General features: G+C 41.0%; 1 protein-coding gene across 1 annotated transcript; it reads left to right on the forward strand.

The window, feature by feature from the left end:
- Positions 1 to 7,375: 7,375 nt before the first annotated feature.
- LOC140225980 (major facilitator superfamily domain-containing protein 6-B-like) lies at positions 7,376 to 22,464 on the forward strand (the record flags this gene model as incomplete). The annotated part of the gene is made up of 5 exons (XM_072306032.1): positions 7,376 to 7,760; positions 14,412 to 14,723; positions 16,682 to 16,888; positions 20,260 to 20,415; positions 22,351 to 22,464. Coding segments are annotated over exons 1-5 (1,098 nt in total), but the record flags the coding sequence as incomplete, so codon positions are not given.
- Between the last annotated feature and the right edge of the window lie 470 nt (positions 22,465 to 22,934).

Consider the following 22,934-nt stretch of genomic DNA (forward strand, 5'->3'; position numbering starts at 1 on the left):
GAAAACGAGGCCAACTCGGATTCGGATGCAGAAAGTTTATCATCAGACGATGATTCCTTCTATGAAATCCCTGATCAAGTCAACCTTCATCAGCAGTTCTATGCTAACGATGATAGTCTTATCCAGCTCTTGGTAAAATCATTTTCATGCCTATACTTTAACTCTAAAAATTGGTTGTATCAATGTTATTAACATGGGTTTTCTATCACTAACAGACTTCTTTCATTCAAAAGTAAGTCTATGGACGTAAATTTTTCATCCCAGAGAGATTTTCATACCTGAGACGCTCCTCAAGTTTCGTTCAAAAGTACCTGCTTATATAAAAATAGAATTCAATTACAAATAAAATTAAAAGTAAATAAATACAAAAACTTTATCAACGTTCCCATAAACACGGAAATTTACTTCCTGGTGCAGTAATTATTCATTGTGAGCATACCAACGGTAGAACTGCACAAATACTTATCTCAAGCACAGGTACAGATGAGGCCTCTTTTTTCCTTAAAAAAACAGTTTTAAAATTGATTCACGCAACTATCAGAGAATATTCTTAATAAAGCAAAAGAAATTCACGCAAAGCGTCGTGATAACTGTGAGCAGACATCGTTTAATCGCTTACTGGCACCAGAGGCACGGGCAGAAGACCAAGGAGCCTTGATGCAACTATTCGTGTTCTTTGGATGTGCGTGTTGCATACGCAATAATTGAAGGCGTTTTCGAATCCCTCACTTGCAGCAGCGCAGTGTTCCACAAGCTTACTGCCGTGCTAAGGAAGAACGCCGTAAGAACATTCGGGAGTTGCCAAATTTCCCTCGATAAAACATGTATTTTTGACAACATTCATGCATATTTTTCCTTGACATTTTCATATAATTTAAATTGAATTGCGCACAAAATTGTCCGAAATTTTTGGGAAATGATATTCGGAATATTCCCAGTAAATTCGGTTTTTATCGGAGGAAACTTGGCAACGTCCGAAGGCTCATACGGCGTTCTTCTTCAGCACCAGCAGCTTGGGTCATTTCGATTTGAAAAGAGGCACAAGCCGAGAGATTTTATTAACCATGATTTAATCATGTTTTTATCAGTCAATTTTACGAATTCAGAGAGGATTATTAACCATGATTTAATTTTACTTCCAGAAACGAGTATAACTTTATTGTTTTTTTCTGCTCAAATAGCAACGGACAACCGGTTAAAGAAGAACTGAGCGAGATCACGGAGCTGAAATTGCGGGCCATGTCTGAGGAGATAAGTCTTTCGCGAATCAACGGCCTCGTGCCTAACTTGACCACACTCAACCTCGACGGCAGTAGCTTGACCTCTTTGCGGTGAGCGATGTTCCCATTTTTCAAGTAAAATTGTTTCATTTATTGTGTTGATTTGCTTCCCATCATTTAGCGGTGGCTGTTTGTCTACACGACTAAGGCCAATTAACTATACCTAGAGTGCGCAAGCTCTCAAAAAAAAAAAAAAAAAAAAAAAAAAAAAAAAAAAAAAAAACTTCTTTTCCTGAAAGTATTGTCTAGTTATCATTCGCTAAGCCGTTTTCTCCTCTCTCAGTTTTGAGGTTAGGTTGACCCAACCCTACCGAATGCGAATTAGAGTAGCGGAATTAGTTTCCAGCACTAATAGTGGTTAGTGTACAGAAACCAAAAATCATGTGTGTCCAAATCACACAATTTGAGTTAGTGTATAGAAACCATTTTTAGTCATCTGACGCTAACTCATTTTTTTCAGTGTATAAAGGCCTAAAACATGGGAATCAATTAGAAATTGATTCGCGTTGTCTGTACTCTCATTGTCAGTATAAAGGGACTCTAATACTGCCGTGCTAAGGAAGACCGCCGTATGAACATTCGAGAGTTGCCAAATTTCCCTTGATAAAACGTGTATTTTTGGCGGCATTCATGTACTTGTTTCTTTGAAATTTTCAGATATTTTAGATTAAATTTCGTACAAAATTGTCGGAAAATTTTGGGAAAAAATATTCACAATTTTCCCTGTAAATTCAGTTATTATTGGAGGACACTTGGCAACGTCTGAAGGCTCATACGGCGTTCTTCCTAAGCATGGCAGAATAGATCACTAGACAATGTACAAAGTTTTTTTTTTTTTTTTAACCAATTTCACATAGCCTACTGGCTAATCCCACGCTAACTACCCCATCCATTCCCATGGTGACCATTGCCCGAGACCATGAATCTCAGGTCACCTGGCCGGGAATTGAACCCGGGACCTCTTGGCCAGCATTACAACCACTACACCGCAGGAGGCCGACATACACAGGAGGGAGATGTTTCTTAACCAAAATTTCACGTAAAACACGATTTTCGCGACGAAAATTACTAAAATGAACCCCTACCCATCATAATAGATGTTTCTTGACGCGTGAATTCAAACATCCCGCTCATGAAAACGCAATGGTCTACATAAGTCAACTCGCACAACGTTAATAATGTTAACGTCAATAACAATAAACGTTACCGTGGTAGTCTGTGTGATACAAAAGTGTGGCAGCCTCAATCTTGACGCTTTTGGATCCGCTAGAGTTCATTATTTACACTTTGAACAATAAAGGGTGGGAAAGGAAAGATGCTCAACTCAGAAGCCTGCCAAAATTCTTGTGAGGCGCGATTTCACTCATGTAGAGTATTGCGTTTCTTGTGACCGGGCAATTCAAATCTCCCGTAATTAATGTGAATTAAAAACGGCAATATCTTAGCTAGAGTTGATTTCAGAAGTTTTTGTCACGCGAATCAAGTTCTACGTGAAATTCTGTTGAAGAATCATATATAAGAGTGCTTAAATTTGTACTTTGTTTAATGGCCCATTCAATCTAAAAAAGTGAAGATTGTCGTGAACTTCCCTAACTTTTTTCTGAACAAATATTTTATCGAGAGAAACTAGGCAACGTAGAAATGCTCATAGGGCACAACACGATATGGGCCTTTTAAGCCCCACTATTCGATGCTGCGAATATTTTAACGCGAGTTCGAATGATGCGGCAAACACGGTGCAGCCGGCAATGAACGCATATTAGCGCCTGCAAGACTGAAAGAATACTTCATGCATTGCGCCAAATAGTGCGGTCGGCGCGACACGCATATCTGCGCTTTGGCAACGTCTGAAGGCTCATACGGCGTTCTTCCTTAGCACGGCAGAATAATTTCCAGCTTTTTTACGCATCCTGGCAACCTCGGGGAGCGGAGGCCGAAGTTGGAGCCGTCGACTGCAGAATGAAAGCACAAGATAAAGCTCGGAAAACGAGACGGGAACACGGGCTCCACGAGTGGAGGCGGCGCGGGGAAATTAGGTTACGGGTCAATTGAGACAAACGCTTTGAAGCTTACGTCTTCGGTTTTCACCCTCGGCGTCGAGAGGCGCTGGGTGGAGGGGAAAATTTACTCTTTTTCATTCATGAGCTCGCAGTTTTTCCCCTTTGACGCCTCCGCGATGGGCTTAAGCTTGAGTCAGGACCACGCGGACGACCGTGGACCGGTTTGTGTGGCTTAAAGGATTTATTTTACGCACAGTAAAGGCTCCGAGAGGATGATCCGTCGAATCCTGCGAAATCCTCAAAAGGTTGATTGCGACGGCAATTTTCCTGACGATTTGCAAGGAAAGTTAAAGTTTTCCTTCGGTGGCGCGTGACAGAACATTTGAGGACTCATATGTAACAATGGCGGATGTGAAGAATGACCTTTTCGAAACACATTCAAAAAACTGTTTTGGCATCGAGAAAATTTTGAGAAAATATTTGAGATGTGATCTTCGAAGATCTGTACATTATGCCAGAGCCAAACATATTAAATTTTCGTGAGAACCAAACAGTTTTTTAAGCGTGTTTCGAAAATGTAATTTTTCACATCCGCCATTGTTACATGTAAGGCCGTATTTACGAAAACAGATGTTGTAAGTGACTCGTAAAAATAAAAAAAAATAAAACAAGTCATAAGGATAAGTCATTAATGTCAATTAAAGTCATTTAAGTCAAGGATTTAAAAAAATTGAAAAAAAAACAATAAAAAAGTCAGCTCACTCTCTATTTTTCCTACCTTTCCATTTCCAAATTTCAACAGTCTCTAGAATATGTAATCGATATAGTTTTTTTTTTTGTCATTTAAAGAAAGAGAAAAAAATGAAGAATCCACTCACTCTCAATTGTTTTTACCGTTCCCAAATGTTACAAATGTTTACGAAAAATCCCGGAGCTCAGATAATTTAGGGCATTTAATGGATTATTGTACGTACAAAAATGTTCATAGGGCACAACACGGCATGGGTCTTTTAAGCCCCATTATTCGATGCTGCGAATATTCTAACGCGAGTTCGAATGATGCGGCAAACACAGTGCAGCCGGTAATGAACGCATATTAGCGCCTGCAAGACTATAAGAATACTTCATGCATTGCGCCAAATACTGCGGTCGGCGCGACACGCATATCAGCGCTTCTTAACTTTCAAACTCAAAAAAATTACTATAGAACAAGTTACAATACATACCGTGCTACAAGGTCTCCATTTTCCTTTGCTTTCGCAAGAATGGTCGAAACTATCAAACTACGCAAATGTCCAAGTTGATTTTCCAGAGGCCGAAACTCTTTTTCAGAGGCGAGTAAAGAACAACTTTTTTGGGGGAAAATTTGGAGAAAAGGTCATCTCTGTAAGTTTTTCTCATCCGGATTCCATGGTTGAATTTATACATTTCCCTTATATCACTGCGTTTTATCAATTACAAACGCAGCTAACTCATCATGAAATGAAAAGATCATCAGTAGGGAATTTCGAGAGCCTCACCCTCAAATTATTTGTTCCCTATGCTCAATTTATGAGAATGGGCCTGTTGCAAACTTTTGCTAGAGCAAAAATAAGAGTTGTTTTCTTATAGATAATGCCTCAAAAATCACGATGAGCGCATCGGCAAAGTCTGAAATGCACTCATAACTTCACAATCTGCGTAAGAAATTTGCGTTTTTTTAAGCTTCCCGCTTCAAAAACGATACTACGGCACAGGTGAACATTTTGTTAGAGGAGTCGCTCCATCGTCGGCGATATTCATCATGGCCGACGCTTGCGCGCAGTTCCGCGCGTGATTCAAGGAGAGTTCAAGGTCAATCAATTCGGGCGTGGAAAACATGAACGTTAAAACACGCCGATTGTTATCTGGTCTAATCCAGTTCAGGTATTATCTCGTCCCATCACACGTGTTTTGGCGGATTGGCGTCGGCCATGATGAGTATTGCCGACGATGGAACGACTCCTTTTACAAAATGTTCACCTGTGCCGTAGTATCGCTTTTGAAGCGGGAAGCTCAAAAAACCGCAAATTTCTTACGCAGACTGTGAAGTTATGAGTGCATTTCAGACTTTGCCGATGCGCTCATCGTGATTTTTGAGGCATTATCTATAAGAAACAACTCTTATTTTTGCTCTAGCAAAAGTTTGCAACAGGCCCATTGAATCGGGGTTTAAGATGCGAACGGTCGACAAAGGAAAATCTGGGAATTTCGTTTATATTCATCCTTTGTCAAGTTTAAAGAATTCCTAAGTGATCCGTATCCTGTCGTGCTAAAGAAGAACGCCGTATGAGCCTTCAGACGTTGCCGAATTTCCTTCGATAAAAACCGAATTTACTAGAAAAATTGTAAATACTTTCCCTCAAAAATTTCAGACGATTTTGTACGCGCAATTTAATCTAAAATATGTGAAAATTGTCAAGAAAAAATATGCTTCAACTGCGTCTAAAATACACGTTCTATCAAGGGACATTTGACAACTCTCGAATGTTCATACGGCGTTTTTCCTTTAGCACGGGCAGTCTAGAAAAGCCTCTGGGGACAAGCGGCACGAGGTGTTACGCAAAGTACGGTTTCAGAACAAGACCGATAAAAATTGTTCTACTTCAATCTTATCATATTACTCCTTTTGTAAATTCCCCATCTCCTTTGTGACCAGCTTAAAGACTAAAGGGTCTTTTGAGCCGTAAATACTTTTCAAGGGAACGGAGGATGCGTAAAAAGTTGAGTTCCTCCCTTTCGATGTCAACTTGCTCATCAAAACAATTCGAAAAGATTTTGCGGGTTTATTATTGAAATTGATAAAGAAAGCGTTAGACAAAGGAGACATAGAGAAAATAGAGCGATCCTATTGGTGGATACGGGTGATTGCATTGGACAAAGGGAGTAAGTAATAGACAAATTAACAACACACGACAGGCCCAACGGTAAGGCCGTCATTCTCCCTTCATAGTCTATTATAACAACCACCCGTTTCAACCAACAAGAGCATCCCATTTTCCCTTTGTCTCCTTTGTCTATAGCTTTATCTTTCAATTTTATCTAACAAAGCTATAGGCATATAAGACAAGAGAGACATGGAGAGATCCCATTGGTGGAAGCGGATGGTTGCAATGGACAAAGGAGGTGGGTAATAGACAAAGTGACGGTAACTCACGAGGGACCCGAAAGTTAGTCCATCATTTTCTTCCTTAGTCTATAGGAACCACACCATCTCAACCAATAGGATAGCTCCATACTTCCATGTCTTCTTTGTCTAATGCCTTGACTATCAATTTCAATAATCAGCCCGCAGAAGGTTGATCTCTGCCTATTCATCCATCACTTACATCCCATATAGCCTCGCGACTTAATCCGCTGTTGGCAACTAACCTCGTTTGTCCCTTGCAACCACCAGCTTCCACCAATAAAATCGATCAATTTTTGTCTCTTTTTTCTATATCTCTGTGTATAGCCTTGTCTAAAGTTCTTCCTATACTGCCGTGCCACGAAAAAACGCCGTATATGAACCTTCCTTAGTCGCCAAATTTCCATGGATCAAATAAGAATTTTCAAGAAAATTTGTGAATATTTTCCGTTCAGTTTTTCAGAAAATTTTCTTCGTAATTAGACCTATATTATCTGAAAACTTCAAGAGAAAATATTGATAATTCTCCTCAAAAATAAACATTTTACCAGAGAAAATTTGGCAACTCTCGAATGTTCATACGGCGTTTTTCCTTAGCACGGTAGTATAGCTCTGTCTATAGCTTTGTCTACTGCTTTGTCTATCAATTTCAATAACAAGCCCGGAGGTTGATCTTTGCCTATCTCTCCGTTACTTACATCACATAACCTCGACTTTATCCGCTGTTGGCAACTAACCTCATTTGTCCCTCGCGACCACCAGTTCTCACCAATAAAATCGATTAATTTTCGTCTCCCTCGTCTATAGCTTTGTGTATAACCTTGTGTATAACTCTGTCTTTATCTCTGTCGACAACGTTGTCTATCAGTTTCAATAACGAGCCTGAAGGTTAACCTCTGCCTATCTCTCTTATACTTAAATCCCATAACCTGGAATTTTTCCTCTGTTGGCAGGTGGCAGAAGGGACACACGCTGCTGCTGGTCTCGCTGTCCTGCTGGATCATCTTCACGCTCCCGCTGGGCTTCATGCAGCCGCCGGCGACGTCCTGCATCCGCCGCAACGCCACCGACTGGACCCTCGAGGCCCCCGAGACCCCGCAGCGGCTCATGAAGCGCGAGGCCCCCGCGTGGGCCTTCGACATGGGCCCCGGCGCCGCCGCCCTCCACGACCTCGAGCCCTTCTCCCGACAGCTCGTGCGCGCCAAGCGGGGGACGCGCCCCCGGCTCACCCCCGGCAAGTCCCCGCTCGACGTCAGCTACGCCTCCAACTACAACCACGAGGAGCAGAAGAACTGGGTCTCGCCCTTCTTCAGCTCTATCGTCTATCGCACACAGGTAAGATCATATACAGGGTTATTCAAAAGTCACGCACCACTGGCCATGAGGGAGAATGGCTATTTGAAATTTTTGAGTAATCTCCTGCACCTCTCCCCCTGAGGGGATCAAAAACTGGAAAGTACCTAAAAAAGTTCCCTCTCGGTATGAGGAAAATCGTCTTAAACCGCATATCGATAGCATAATTGAACGTATTTCTGTCAAACGGAACTATGTGCATTATGACGTGAGCCTTGTTATGCATGTATTCTTATGGGTCTCAGGGCTCATGACTTAAGGCACATAGTTCCGTTTGACAGAAATACGTCCAATTAGAAGTGAAGTTATGACCAGTGGTGCGTGACTGTTGAATAACCCTGTAGATGGAACCAATTAGGGGTGATCGCGATAAGTTGCGATTTGATCGGAGAATGTATCGCGATTACTTGAAGCAAAAATGTGTGCCTCTCAAATTTTCCCGTTTCATTTTCCGCACCAAGGAATGTAACTCTATTCCAAGGTTGCCAAATCGGCTCAAACAAGCATATTCTTACAAAAATGTGCCGGAACAATGGAGATGTTGCATGTGTGAGGAATTTGCGATTGACAATAGATTCTTACATGTATGTAAAAGTTCGCGAGGAGCACGATGGTGCCCCTGGTTTCCTCTGAAATCAACTCCCAAGCTCAAAAACAGCTCTCAAGATAAGGCCAAAATGAAGGGGATATCCTACGCTATCCTGAGAGTCCACCTCTACATCAAGACAAACTCTCCATGCAAAGATAGGGAGCAAATACATTGACAGGGCTGCCACTTTATTTGGGGACTCAAAACTGAAAACACGGCAACCCTGCTAATATATTTGCTCCCTATCTTTGCATGGAGAGTTTGTCTTGATGTAGAGGTGGACTCTCAGGATAGCGTGGGATATTCCCTCCATTTTGGCTTCAACTTTAGAGCTTTTTTTGAGCTTGGGAGTTGATTTCAGAGAAAACCAGTGGCACCATCTTGTTTCGCGCGAACTTTTGCATAAGGATCAACAGTCAAATTGCAAATTCCTCACACATGCAACATATCCATTAGGGGTGATCGTGGTAAGTTGTGATTTGATCGGAGAATGTATCGAGATCACTTGAAGCAAAAATGTGTGCCTCTTAAATTTACCCGTTTCATTTTCCGCACCAAGGAATGTAACTCTATTCCAAAGTTGCGAAATTGGCTCAAACAATCATATTTTTACAAAAATGTGCCGGAACAATTTCTGTCAGAAATTTTACTAATTTTTGCAAGAGATCAGAAGGAAAATAACGCAAATTCTCAGGAAAAAATGATCAAATTCTCCTAATAAATATACAATTTGCGAAAAGAACTTTGGCACCATTAAAATGTAGTTGCGTTCTTTTGTATTAAAATAAATACTAAAAACTATAATTGAATTTTAAAAGTTCGTCAGATTCACTGAAAAAACTTTTCTTCGAGAAACTATTTTAACTTAAAGTCTCGTTCCTTGTCGACAAGATCTAGTGTTTTTTGGTCAAAGGAACGTTGTTTCGTTAACGTGTTTTTAACGTAAACTCAACGATAGCAAAACAACGTTTCTATAACAAAAAAACTGATTTTGAGTTAAATCTGCACGGTTTTAACGAAAGAGAGCCAAATATTGTCGACAAGAGACAACGCATTAAGTCAAAATAATATCTCGAGGAGACTTTTTTCAGTTTTGGCAACAACCTGCAGACAGGGAGCATTTCGCGATCCTACTCAATGGGTCGATAAACGATATTTTCTTACGTCTGATGTCCCTCTCGTACCCATTCTACTGCAATTCACCAAAATAAAAACTTTTGTTAGAAACTGCACGGAAGAGGAAGCACAACGAAGGCGAAAGAATGTGTTCTCGCTAGACTGAACTGCACGAGAAAGAGAGCCGGGGAGAAATAGAGGGGGAGGGGGCTGAGGGAGAGATTTTCGCTTACGCTCCAAGTAAACTCAATTCTTGCTCTTAACGTCAGTCTATTGTGTTCTCAAGTGGCGCTCCAGCTTGGGAGGCGAGAGAATGGCCACTTACCTTGACGGATTTATAAGTTTTCGTGTATTAATTTTCCGGAAAATATTCCGTCGCCGCGAGTCTTTACCGCATCTTGGCCTAGGTCAACCAAAAATGACTTATGCGTATGATAAATGTTTCCGTGCCGGAGAAAAGCAAGTATGAACCTTCCGACGTTCTCAAATTTCGTTGGGAATAGGACAAAATGTCCGAAAATAAAAGTCCGAAGTTTTACGGATTTATAAGTTTTCGTGTATTAATTTTCCGGAAAATGTTCCGTCGCCACGAGTCTTTACCGCGCCTTGGCCTAGGTCAACCAAAAATGACTTAAGCGTATGAAAAATGTTTGTGCCGGAGAAGAGCAAGTATCACCCTTCCGCCGTTCTCAAATTTCGTTGGGAATAGGACAAAATGTCCGAAAATAAAAGTCCAAAGTACAAAAATGTCCAAACCCCGGTATAAATTGGCAGTAGAATCTGTGCTCCAAAATACCATAGACCTACAGCCAGCTGTAAGATTTCCAATAGCTTCTATAGCTGGCAACACAATTACTTATAGCCCTTTATAGTCGATGGCGATTAAGCAACAGCCAGGCGATAAAGTGTATGCTACTCGTAAATGTTACTAATTACGGATGCTAGGACTTAGTGAGTTTTTGGACTACCGCTCTCTTTCTGTGCTGTAGTATCTTGATTTATTTTGCGAGGAAAGCTCCGCACTTTTGAAAGATGCCTGTCATTCCTAATATGTCGGAGCGCCTCTTCAATTTCGTATGATACTGTGCAATATCTCTGGTGTGAAATGGTTGTTTCAAGCGCCGCGGTACGCTGCGGCGCGGCGCGGTGGGCGGGCAGCCAGCGCGAAACGCGCACTGGCGCCTACAAACCTAACAGGGATACTTCACGCGTTGCGCAATGCGTGAAGTATCCCTGTTAGGTTTGTAGGCGCCAGTGCGTCGCCGCTCCGCTTTGTGATAGGCTTTAATATTTAATCTCGCGGAGTCAGCGTTTTTCAACTGAATTTTGAAGTGTGATTTTGAAATGTTTGCACATCTTGTATGGATTATTCTCATTTTAATTGATGAAAAAAATATGTATTGAAGGAAAATATGATATGTGTTTTGTAAATATTAGGGTGATTCCGTATCAAACTTAATGATTCCCAAAGCACATGAATTTCTACACATTTTTTTATAGCCTTTTATAGCCGATGGCGATAAACTGTATAGCCCGGCGATAGGAACTATAGCCCGGCTGCATAATTTTTTATCGCTTCGTATAGCCCGGCCGTATGATTTTCTCCGCATTCTACAGCCAGCTATATGCTTTTCTACCGCCATCTCTAGCCGGCTGTAAGAATTCCTATGGCATTTTGAAACGCAGCTCCTATCGCCAAGTTTTACCAAGTCAAAAAAGTCCACATCTACAACATGTCCAAATATCTGTAATGTCCAGTAGCAGGATTATGACCAAAAACAAAAATGTCCAAATGTCACATAATTTGACAACTTGGCAAAATAGTGAGCTTGGAAGCTTTCTACAGAAATATCCATCTTGGGGATAATGGAGAAGCAGTGATACAACCTAAACTATTCTCGGTATAGTTAAACTACATAGACACTACAGACAGAAGAATTTATAAGAACAGGTAAATGAGAATATAAATTATGATTTTTATCGCAACCGGACATTCGGGCGTGTTTTATTTTGCCCATTTCACTGCCACTGGACATTTCAGACTTTTGGACATTTTTTGCTCATAGACTTGTTTCACATTGGCAATTTTTTCACTTCGGACAATTGTGCAATTCGTGATTCTGGAGGCTCCTAAGGGCGCTAAAACGACCGTTCGGCCGATCGAATCAAGTGAACCGCGATCCCTCACATGTGACATTCACACGAGTTTTTGTGTGGATGGTGTGCATTTCGTGATTCTGAAGGCTCCTAAGGGCGCTAAAACGACGGTTCGGCCGATCGAATCGATTGAATCGCGATCCCTCACTTGTGACTTTTACGCGATTTTTTGTGTGGTTGGTGTGCAATTCGTGATTCAGGACGCTCCTAGGGGCGCTAAAACGACACTTCGGCCGATCGAATCAAGTGAACCGCGATCCCTCACTTGTGACTTTCACGCGATTTTTTGTGTGGATGGTGTGCAATTCGTGATTCTGGAAGCTCCTAAGGGCGCTAAAACGACCGTTCGGCCGATCGAATCACTTGAATCGGGGTCCCTCACATGTGACTTTTAAGCGAGTTTATTTATTTTTGGACATTTTGCCCTATCACCATTTCGTTTGATAAAACACGTATTTACTTGGAGACATGAAAAAAAATGAGAAACGTTGCCAGAGCTGCATGTAACAAGGTGGTTAAATCGTGCTATTTTGCGTTTACGGAGAAAACAAGGCTTAAAAGTTCAACAATTGCAATTAGAGTCAAAAACTGACTGGTGCCGGCACTCATTAGCGTTCAAATATTTTGACTCTATTTGACATTTTCGGACTTTTTGACCTTGTTTTTCCCGTAAAAAAGTGTGGATCTAGGACTATTTTATTGACTTTTTTACTGAGAGACTCATGAATCATTTTCCTCCAACTCATTCGCGATTTGTTCTAAATTATCTCTAAAATTTCAAAGGAAAATACTTACTCATAAGTTTTCTTCAAAATTACTATTTTATCGGGAGAAATTTGGCAACACACGAATGCTAATACGCCGTTCTTCCTGCATAGTCTGAGAAACCATCGTGTCAGCATTGTTTTCGAGGCCAAAGCACTGACAAATAGTGTAAACGTAAGAATACAATTATTCGTGTTCTGCGGATGAGCGTGTTGCATATGCACAAAAATTGAAGGCGTTTTCGAATTCCTTGCGTTCCGCTGACTCCGTTTAAAGGTACCGGCATATGTTACACTATGATTGAAGAAAGACGCAAGTCTGGGAAGTTTTTTTTCAAGACAGAATTGCCGCGTATATAGTTTTGATGTTGTTTTTGGAACTTACGTGAATGAAAACCTTAAAACGGCAACTTTTCTCGTTCGCTGAGAACAGTCGGCTGTCAAAAAAAAGCAGGTCTTTTCCTTCTTTTTTTTTATCAGAGTTGAATCATTTTTTGGCGTGAGAAAATTTAAAGATTTCTGAGAAATGTCGATTAAATTCCTCGTGAATATTCATGAAAATGATTTTAACTGCGTTCTTTTGATTGGAAGTAACTGTGGCTTTTTTGTCCGTTTTTAACGACGTTTATATGAAGGTTCCTAAGATGATTGTAACTTTCAATGAGGTATGAAGCCTTTTTTTTCTTTTTTATTGCGCATGGTAATATCTCTCTTCCTACAAGTTAACACAAGAAAAAACATAATAACTGGCTGTCAATTCCCAATCAGATTTCTGTCTGTGTTAATTATGCATCTGATGACGTTTTTTTAGCCGCATGGTGGGCACTGTCAAAAATCTAGTACTGTCTACTGAATTTCCTGAAGAATGTTTAAAAAAGTTCATGTGATGACCACTAACATTCTTTCTTCCCATGTATTTTATGACCCAAGAGCCACAGACTCACACAGATAGTGGAGCATTGTTGCCAGATTGTGCTGAAATTCAGCACATTCTCCCATTTAACTGAATGTAAAATATTGTCTGTTTTTCACACAATCAGGCAACATTCTAGTGGAGAGAAAATAAAGTGGGATACGTAACTTCACTAAACTTTCGGCGTATTGTGGGCGTAATGGTACCCATTAAAATGGTTTATGTCCGTGTATCGTCAAGACCGAAGATCGAGTTCCCTTGCTTTCTCCTTGGAACCTCTTTTTCCTGGGCAGACCCCATATTATTAGATTCGCTATAATTAGGGACTGGGCTTTCTGATGTGAAAGAATACGGTTTCAGGAAAAATCCATCACCATACAAAGTGAATAGCTTTTCAAAAGTTGTTCGTGCGATCAAATTTATTTTCGAGCATAATGAAGAAATCTCAATCAGGAGATGACCGTGTTATAGTTGAGTCAAGAGAGCACCGATTATCTGGAATAGGTGGAAGTGTGGAAGTAAATGAAATTTCACCTACTCGTAACTCGATATAGGTACAGAGCAAGGTAGATTTAATACGAACATTTTCTTATCAAATAGCAATGTACCTGTGTACATAATCAGACAATTTTGTACGCAATTTAATCTAATTTATCTGAAAATTTTTAGGAAAAATATGCATAAATGATGTCAAAAATACATGTTTTATCAAGAGAAATTTGGCAACTCTCGAATGTTCATATGGCGCTCTTCCTTAGCACGGCAGTACAGTCCCTTTATAGAGATAGTCAGGAGAACCCGGCTCATAGATGTCACAAACGGGAATAAAAAGTACACAATTTCAACGTTTTTCGCAATTTTTGATCAACTCATTCCCGAATTCCTGTCTTCGTTTGTTCCTTGCCCGTGCCCCTAATTCCTCGGTCCATTCCGGTTTATAATCTTTGCAATCGGTGAAAATGTAGTCTTTATCAATCTTGAATTTAGCTTTGTTTCCCGTTTCCCCCCCTTGTTTTTCCACTGTTACCATTGTCTCGGGCTGCCCTGTAAAAATGTGTATAAAATAATGTTACTGTTTGACTCGTTGGTTGCAGGACATCAACAAGGCGTTCTTCCTGCTGCTCCTGCTGGTGGTGATCGGGGAGTTCTTCTCGGCGCCGGCGATCACCCTGGCCGACTCGGCGGTGATCACGCTGCTGGGCGAGGACGCGGATCGCTACGGGCACCAGCGGATGTTCGGCTCCCTCGGCTGGGGCCTGGCCATGTTCTTCGTCGGCATCGCCCTCGACCACTCGACCTCTTTCCCGGACCACCCCTGCGGCCCCAACGAGCGCGAGAAGAACTACACCATCTGCTTCGCCACCTTCTCCGTCCTCATGGGCGCCGCCCTCATCACCGCCACTCAGGTTCGTACACTCATACATTTCAAAAAGATGTCCTCATGGGCAATGGAGATGTTGCATGTGTGAGGAATTTGCGATTTGGCTATTAATTCTCATGTAAAAGTTCGCGAGAAACACGATGGTGCCACTGGTTTTCTCTGAAATCAACTCCCAAGCTCAAAGAAAACTCTCAAGTTGAGGCCAAAATGGAGGGGATATCCCACGCTATCCTGAGAGTCCACGTCCACATCAAGACAAACTCTCCATACGAAGATAGGGAGCAAATACATTAGCAGGGTTGCCGTGTTTTCAGTTTTAGAGTCCCCAAATGAAGTGGCAGCCCTGACAATGTATTTGCTCCCTATCTTTGCATGGAGAATTTGTCTTGATGTAGAGGTGGACTCTCAGGATAGTGTGGGATATCTCCTCCATTTTTGCCTCAACTTGACAGCGTTTTTTTGAGCTTGGGAGTTGATTTCAGAGAAAACCAGCGGAACCATCGTGTTTCTCGCGAAATTTTACACAAAGAATCAACAGTCAAATCGCAAATTCCTCACACATGCAAAATCTCCATTGCGTTGGTCGAAGAATCGTGCTTTGATGCTTGATTCTAACAGATTAGCCAAAAATAAGACGATATGTTCGAACAGCAACTTTCTAAGTTGAATATTAACCGAGATAGCGTCCTTTGAAAAGTCGGGTTATGATGTCATCCCGTATAGGGCCGGATTAAGGGGGTGGCCACATATGGGCCGCGGCCTATGGCGGAAAAATGTAGGGAGCGGCAAATTTTGCAATCCTTTTGAATGTAATTATCAAAAAAGAAGAGGAAAAAATCGGATTCAGAACATACATTACAAACGGGAAAAGGCGACAAAATCTCTCATTTCCTGAGAGTAAAAGTATAGTAATTTCTAATTTTGTTTTCTTTCGGTGATGCAAGAGACAACACATGTATTTAGTCGAGTTAAGAGAGAAACAAAACACGCAATTTGTCCTTGAGCGGAGCGGCGCAGAGAGCAATGGTGACGAGGACTGAGATGAAAAGCGGCGCGGCGGTCGGCATGAAACGCATAGCGCCTACAAGACTGCATGAATACTTCAAGCATTGCGTCAAACAGTGCGGTCGGCAGCGGTCGGCGGGAAAAGCATAGCGCCTACAAGACTGCGTGAATACTTCACGCATTGCGCCAAATACAGTGCGGTCGGCGCAGCGGTGGATGTTAAAATTATTAAACCTCATTTATGTTTGTTCCTTAATAATTTTTTCGTTCGTTTGTTATAAATTGAAGGCCTTGTCTAAACAGGGATGTGTTTACAGAACTTAACTTTTGCATAAAGTTCCATGAACTTTTGTTAGTGTTGACAGGGCTTCCACAAAAAATGTGAACAAAAAATCGATCGATCACCCTCGTGTTATCAGTCTCCTTCTCTCTTCTCTTTGTTTTGATTATCTCGGCGATCATGCAGTCTGCAGGTTTCTATTTGAAATTTTTATATTTTATTTTATTATTCCGACTGAAAATGGCTCAGTTTTGAGCCAACACGTCTCGGATTTGTATGTGTGCTTTTTAGCCTTGTTTCCCGTTGTTGATGCTACCACCAAAATAGAGATTGGCGCTCACGTGATTTGAAAAACAATCGGTTCAATTAATGTCATTGAAAAACGAGACTGATTACACAGTGAACAGACTCAGTCTGGCTCAGAATAAATCATGATGATCCGAGCGTCAGTTTCCCTTCTGCGAAGGAAAACCGACTCGAAGGAGAAGCGATGATAAACCGCACACAGATCGCGTCCACATCGACGCCATAATTACAAACCACATGCCCGCTCGAGGGCGTTAATCGTTTCGCGGAACAACGTCAATGTCGTCGTGTACACATTCTGCCGTGGGAAGGAAAAACGCCGTATGAACCTTCAGGCGTTGCTAAATTTATACCAGAGATGGACGAATCATGTTTCTTCCTTTTCTTTGCAGATTAACTTCAAATACGAGCCACCGTTGGAGGTGGAACAGGAGCCCCCGGTGGCACCGCCGCCTCCGTCGCGGGAGGACTATCTCCAGCAGGAGCTGGCGCAGCAGCTGAATCTACCCTCGCTGGCCAGCGGAACTACCGGAACTACCGGAACTACCGGAACTTACGGCCAGTCCGATGCCAACAAACCACTACCCAATCTCGGCAAGGTAAATATAAACTCGATAGCAAAATATTGTAGCCGCTCCCTATGGCAAAAGACTTTTTCTGTCCATGGACAGTGTTCGAAACTCACAGGCGCCAACGCGCCAAATGCGGCTAAAAGATCGGTCATGGCACCTAAAAAATGAAGGGTCTGCGCCAACGTGGCCCCCTAAAAATTGCCCCCTAAAAATCTGAATTTTCATATTAGGTGATTATTTGAAATTTTCAGCACTACAATTGGACGTATTTCTACCAAACAGACCTATGTGGCGATGAGAAATGTGGGGTGTGCTCTAGAAATCTGCATAAGAAGCAATGTAAAAGTGGGCGTGGTTCCTTTTGAAGAATTGGCAAAGCGGGATATTGCATTCTATCAAACAGACCTATGTGCAGCTGAGTGCGGAACTCATGAGCCGCGGGCATGGCAAGAGAGCCTTGTGCACAGGGCTCATGAGTTACAGCGCCCCGACGACGATCACCTCCTCTCGAGTCGGATCGATCATTGCCGCTGACGTCACTGGCGCACAATTATTCTCATTCACTCTTACGGCCAGAGACTAACGAGCACACCCCATATTTCTCACTTCCACATAGGTCTGTTTGGTAGAACTACGTCCAATTAAACTTTTGTCTTTCCCCAAGTTACAGCTTCTTACTAGTTCTGTTACGAAAACATCTTGCGTCTAACTTTTCACTAAATGCGCCGTAATCTGTAGGCAAGAAGTCAATTTGGCCCCTAAAAAATCTTCATTGGCGCCTAAAAATCGGACTTGATGCGCCACATGGCTCCTAAAACTCAAAGGTGAGTTTCGAACAATGTCCATGGACTACATGAGACGCGATTTATCGGGTTGGTTGCGGTTCAAAGTAAAGCACATTAAAAAAAAGGTGAAGTTGATTTAACATTCTGGATGTAAAAAAAAAGTGTACGAGAACATGCAAAATGCTGAATTAACTGCCACAGCAGTTACTTTAGCAATGCCAACATGTAAAACTAACTGCCGGTAGCGGGCAATTTAGCATTTCGTGAGTTCTCGCACACTTTTTTCACTGCCAGAATGTTAAATCAACTTCACTTTTTTTTCGGTGTACCTACACTGATATAAACATTTTTGTTCTTTTTTTTTAAGTTTCTTTGAATTCTATTCCTGTTTATTTTCAGTAACTCAGGATTCCACAGCCATCCATAGACATGAGTTTTAACAGGGATTATTTTACTGTCAGTAGACATCAAGGGGATTTTGGCACATCCATGCTCCGGCTTTAAAATTTTCAGGGATTAAGGTCGAGTAGAATGTTTTTTTGCAGATCCACTCGTCAGTTCCGTACAAATTTGTCGCCACCACCCGAATTCGAACCCGGAACTCATTCGTCTATAGTCAGACGCGCTGACTGCTAGGCCAACCTGACCGGCTGTTCTTGTGTTACTTTTGGTTAATATAGGAAATGGAACACAAACTAATACAAATTGTTTGTTGATTTTAGAACAGTTTTTGGTGGATTCAGCGCAGAAAACAATGGAGAGAAAACGCTCGAAAAACCGCACACTAGAAAAGCGGTCTAAGTTGGCATTGCACAGAAACCTAATACCACGTCTGTTTTGAATGAATACATCAATGGGCATTACTCACCTCACTGAAAACCCCGACTAGATTTTCTCAAACGATTGATAGGGTTAATTCCACAATGTGTGACGTGCAGTTCTCAAATTGTGAGACCTCCTGAACAGTTCAGTCGCACGGAAAAAAACGCACGTTCCCTATCAATAAAGAGTGTTTAGAACTCAACTTTACACATTAAAACACGGGATTTCTTCAAAACTTTCGTAAAAAATGCGCCATGGACCGGTAACTCTCAGTTTGCGGCGCACGAAGATTTATAGATGAAAGCCACTGAATTCAACTTGCGTCGTAAAACTTATTTATTGTATTCTCGGTTTGAATTCCGCGGGCAGGTTGAAACTAATTTATTTTTTAGACAGGGAAAAATTCGCCTCCATGCAGGAGGGGGAAAGAGGAGCAAACATGTTATGGCTTTTTTGACCTTTGACAGTGCTTGAAACGTTTTAATTGAAATGATCTACCTCGAATATAGAGCTGCGAAAAAATTCAATTTAATCCGTAATTTATTTCCCGGGTGCACGAAATTTGAAACATTGCGTTTTTGTTTTGTCGAAAAATAATTGTAGTAATGAACATTCCTATCCCGACACTAACTTTTAGTAACGTTTTCTATTCCTATTTTATGAGCCACCCCCCTCCCCTACGCAGCTTTGATGGGATGAATTTTTTTGTTTATGAACTGATCAAATCAAGTTTTGAATTTCTAAAAGTTTAGAACATTCATAATCTGTAATTTTCAGATCATAATAACAGAAGGTAAACAGCAGGACAGAAAGTATTTGATTTTTTCGGTTTCTGTCCTGGACACATTCTATCCTCTACATGCAATTATCTTGTTGCTTTGAGACACCAGTTTGTACATACTTTAAAAATCAAATTTTGATAGCTTTGCTCCAAAACTCAAAAGTTTTTAAACATTAAAGTTAGTACTACGAACAGATTACGGTGTGACACATGCGTCGTCGTTTAGAAACAGTCGGTGAAAATCAAAGTTAAAGTTAGCTTCAAGTTTGGTTGCTGTTCTGCACTTTTTTCTCCTGTTAGCAAAATTAAAAAAATATCAAGCATTTGGCTTTAAAATATGTTTTTCTCGCTCAATTTCTCCAAGTACTTGCAACCCACGCAGTTTCACTCATAGTGAAGTGTCAACTTATTTTCTCTCTATATTGCATCTTTTATATTAGAATAATCCACAAAAAAGGGTGGGAATGCAGAACCACATAAAGTATTTATCCGCTTGAATTTGTTGCATGGTAATCTTAAGAAGTATCGAAAATCATATGCGAAACAACTTCCACTTCATAGAGTTGGGTAATTCAAAAGTCTTTCTTACGGGAAAAGTTAAAATGAATACGAGTCATATCAGACCATAAGAATGCATTTCCACGTGCGGAAATCACCTGTCATAACTTAAACAAAACTCCCCCTCTGTCTTTGAAACTAACTGCCCCACCTTTCAAAAGTCCTTTGAATCGCGATGCTCGAAATAAGTCGAGTAGGCGCGGTTCAATCGGACGTATTTCTACCAAACGGAACTATGTGCATCAAGACATGAGCCCTAAGACCTATGAAAATATATGGAAAACATGGCTCACGTCATAATGCACTTAGTTCCTTTTGGCAGAAATACGTCCAATCACGAGTGGGTTTTGATTTTTGGTGAGCAACAGATTGAATTGACATGCAAGCGCAAGAAGTGTGGCGTTCTCATCTGGTGCTCTGTGACATTTCAATGCGTTTACTTCTGATTCCAGACGAAAATGTTCGCGCAAACTACTCGCGAGATCCCAGAGTGGGTCACAGTTCTGAAACACTTCGCCAATTTGAAGTGCGGTTCCTTTCTCTTCGTCGCCTGGTTCATGGGATTCGGAATTGGCCTCATTTTCACGTTCCTCTTCTGGCATTTACAGGTGCGTACACACATTTTGTCGTTCCCCTGCGGACAGAGGCGGATCCAGAAATTTGGCAACACCCGGATGCCTCCTTTTAAACCCATGCTAAATAATCGATTCTTGTCGAAGCACCTGGCCCCTCTAAATATCGATACATTTCCATAGGTTTAAATGGAAAAATGACAATGTTGCCAATTTGCTGGATCCGCCAATGCCCGCAAACCGATTGTTGAAATTGATAAACAAAGCTATAGACAAAGAGGACATGATGAGTATGGAGCGATCCTATTGGTTAATTTGGGTGGTTCTTATAGACTAAGGGGTAAATGATGGACTAACTAAATGGTGTCTCGTGAGTTGCCGTTAGTTGGTCTATTTCCTACCTCCTTTGTCAATTTCAACCACCCTCTTCCACCAATAGGATCCCTCCATGTCTCTTTTGTGTCTATAGCTTTGTCTATCGATTTCAACAATCGACCCCAGACGAAGAAACGTAACTCTATTCGAAGGTTGCAAAATTGACTCAAAAAATTCAATTTTTTACAAGAATGTACCTGTGCAATATTCGTCAAAAATTTGTCTGATTTTTGCTCGAAGTCAGATGAAAAACCAGTGACACCTAAGATTAATGAAATGCACGCGGGGAAATTCAGGAATACTGCCGTGCTAAGGAAAAACGCCGTATGAACGAACCTTCAGGCGTTGCCAAATTTTGTTTGATAAAACGTGAATTTTCTGGTAAACTTATGATGTTTTTCCTCCCGATTTTTCAGATAATTTTGTTCGCAATTTTGCCCAGAGATTCTGAAAATTTAAAGGAAAAAGATTCATAACTTCCCTTGAAAATAAACATTTTATCGAAGGAAATTTTGCAACTCTCGAATGTTCATACGGCGTTCTTCCATAGCACGGCAGTAAGCGCGTAGAGCACTGCGCTGCTGCAAGCGAGGCATTCGAAAACGCCTTCAATTATTGCGTATGCAATACGCACATCCAAAGAACACGAATAGTTGCATCCTGGCTCCTTGGTCTTCGGTCCGTGCTTCTAATATGCCAGTAAGCGATTAAGTGATGTCTGATCACTGTTATCTGTTCCTTATGAAAGGAACTATGTCGCACGTAAACCGTATGCACATAGTTCCTTTTAGCACTAATAAGTTTAATTCATTAACTAGTTTTCTTTATATGAAAACTTCTTTCCTTCTTAATATTTCATTCGTGAGAAAATTACTCATCAATTCATGGAAATTTCTCTAATGTTTGAAATATTTAACGAAAATCCCCACGCTCGGGACAATGTGAAACTATCTAAAGTGAGCTTGCTGATAAATTCGATTATTTTTAAGAGGTAGAAACTGCACATAATGTCATGCTGAGGAAAACAACGTATGTACATTCGAGCGATGCCGAATTCACCCCAATAAAAAATTAAATTATGAGAACAGTCATGCATTTTTATTTCTTGATATATTCATACACTTTACATGAAATTACGATAAAAACAATTTGAAAAATCTGAAGAATAATACCCATGCATTCCGCCGGAAATTTGGGATTCGTCAAATAAAATTTACACGGAGAAAAAAACTTCCTTGAGGTCATATGAATCTCTGAAGTTTTCGAATCACGTATCTGAAAACTTGAGGCCCAGCTGCCGAAGTTGAGGTCAGACAATTGAAGTACTCCGGTACATACCGAGGTGCCTCGATGTCTGACCCGAACTTCGGCAGTTGGACCTCAAGTTTTCGGCTGCGAGATCAGAAAATTTCAGAGATCCATATGACCTCAACTTCGGGTCCCATGCACGAAGTTTTTTTCTCCGTGTAGCAGCTTCTGAAGGCTCATACGGAGTTTTTTGTAAGCACGGCAGCATTACTCACAGGGATTTTACCTGATTGTTTCGGAATATACTAATCTCAATATGAAATGCGTTTTCCTTCATCTACATTTCAGGATTTTGGAGGGACCCCAACATTATTCGGTGTGGCTTCTGTGATAAACCACATTTCGGAGATATTTGCTTACTTCTTCAGCTTTAAATTGATTAGGCAGATGGGTCACGTGAAAGTAAGTCACCTAATATTCCTTTATATCATATAAGTCATTGCTCGCAAATCTATATGCACTGAAAAAAAAATCTCGGTGTATTTACTAAGAAAAGGGTAAAATTACCAAGAATTTAGGGTTCTATTTGATCCCAGTTTTTTCTTGGTAAAATTACCATTTATGGAATTGGTAATTTTACCGAAAAATCTCGGTAAAATTATTGACTTTCTCGGTAATTTTACTGGACCCCGGTAAAAACGCAAATATTTTTTATCGACTGTGGTAGAATTACCGAGATAAAATGGCAAAGTTACCAGGAATTAATTACCGATAAAAGTGGTATTCTTACCTGAAAAAAATAGTAAAAATACCGGTTTTTAGATAAGCTTACCAGTCTATTTTGGTAAAATTACCAATAATTGGTAAAAAAAGTGAGATGGTAAAGGTACCAACGGACCTTGGTAAAAACGCCGAGAATTTTTTTTCAGTGT

Source organism: Bemisia tabaci, unplaced genomic scaffold (genome assembly GCF_918797505.1).
Source record: "Bemisia tabaci unplaced genomic scaffold, PGI_BMITA_v3".
Lineage (NCBI taxonomy): Eukaryota > Metazoa > Arthropoda > Insecta > Hemiptera > Aleyrodidae > Bemisia > Bemisia tabaci.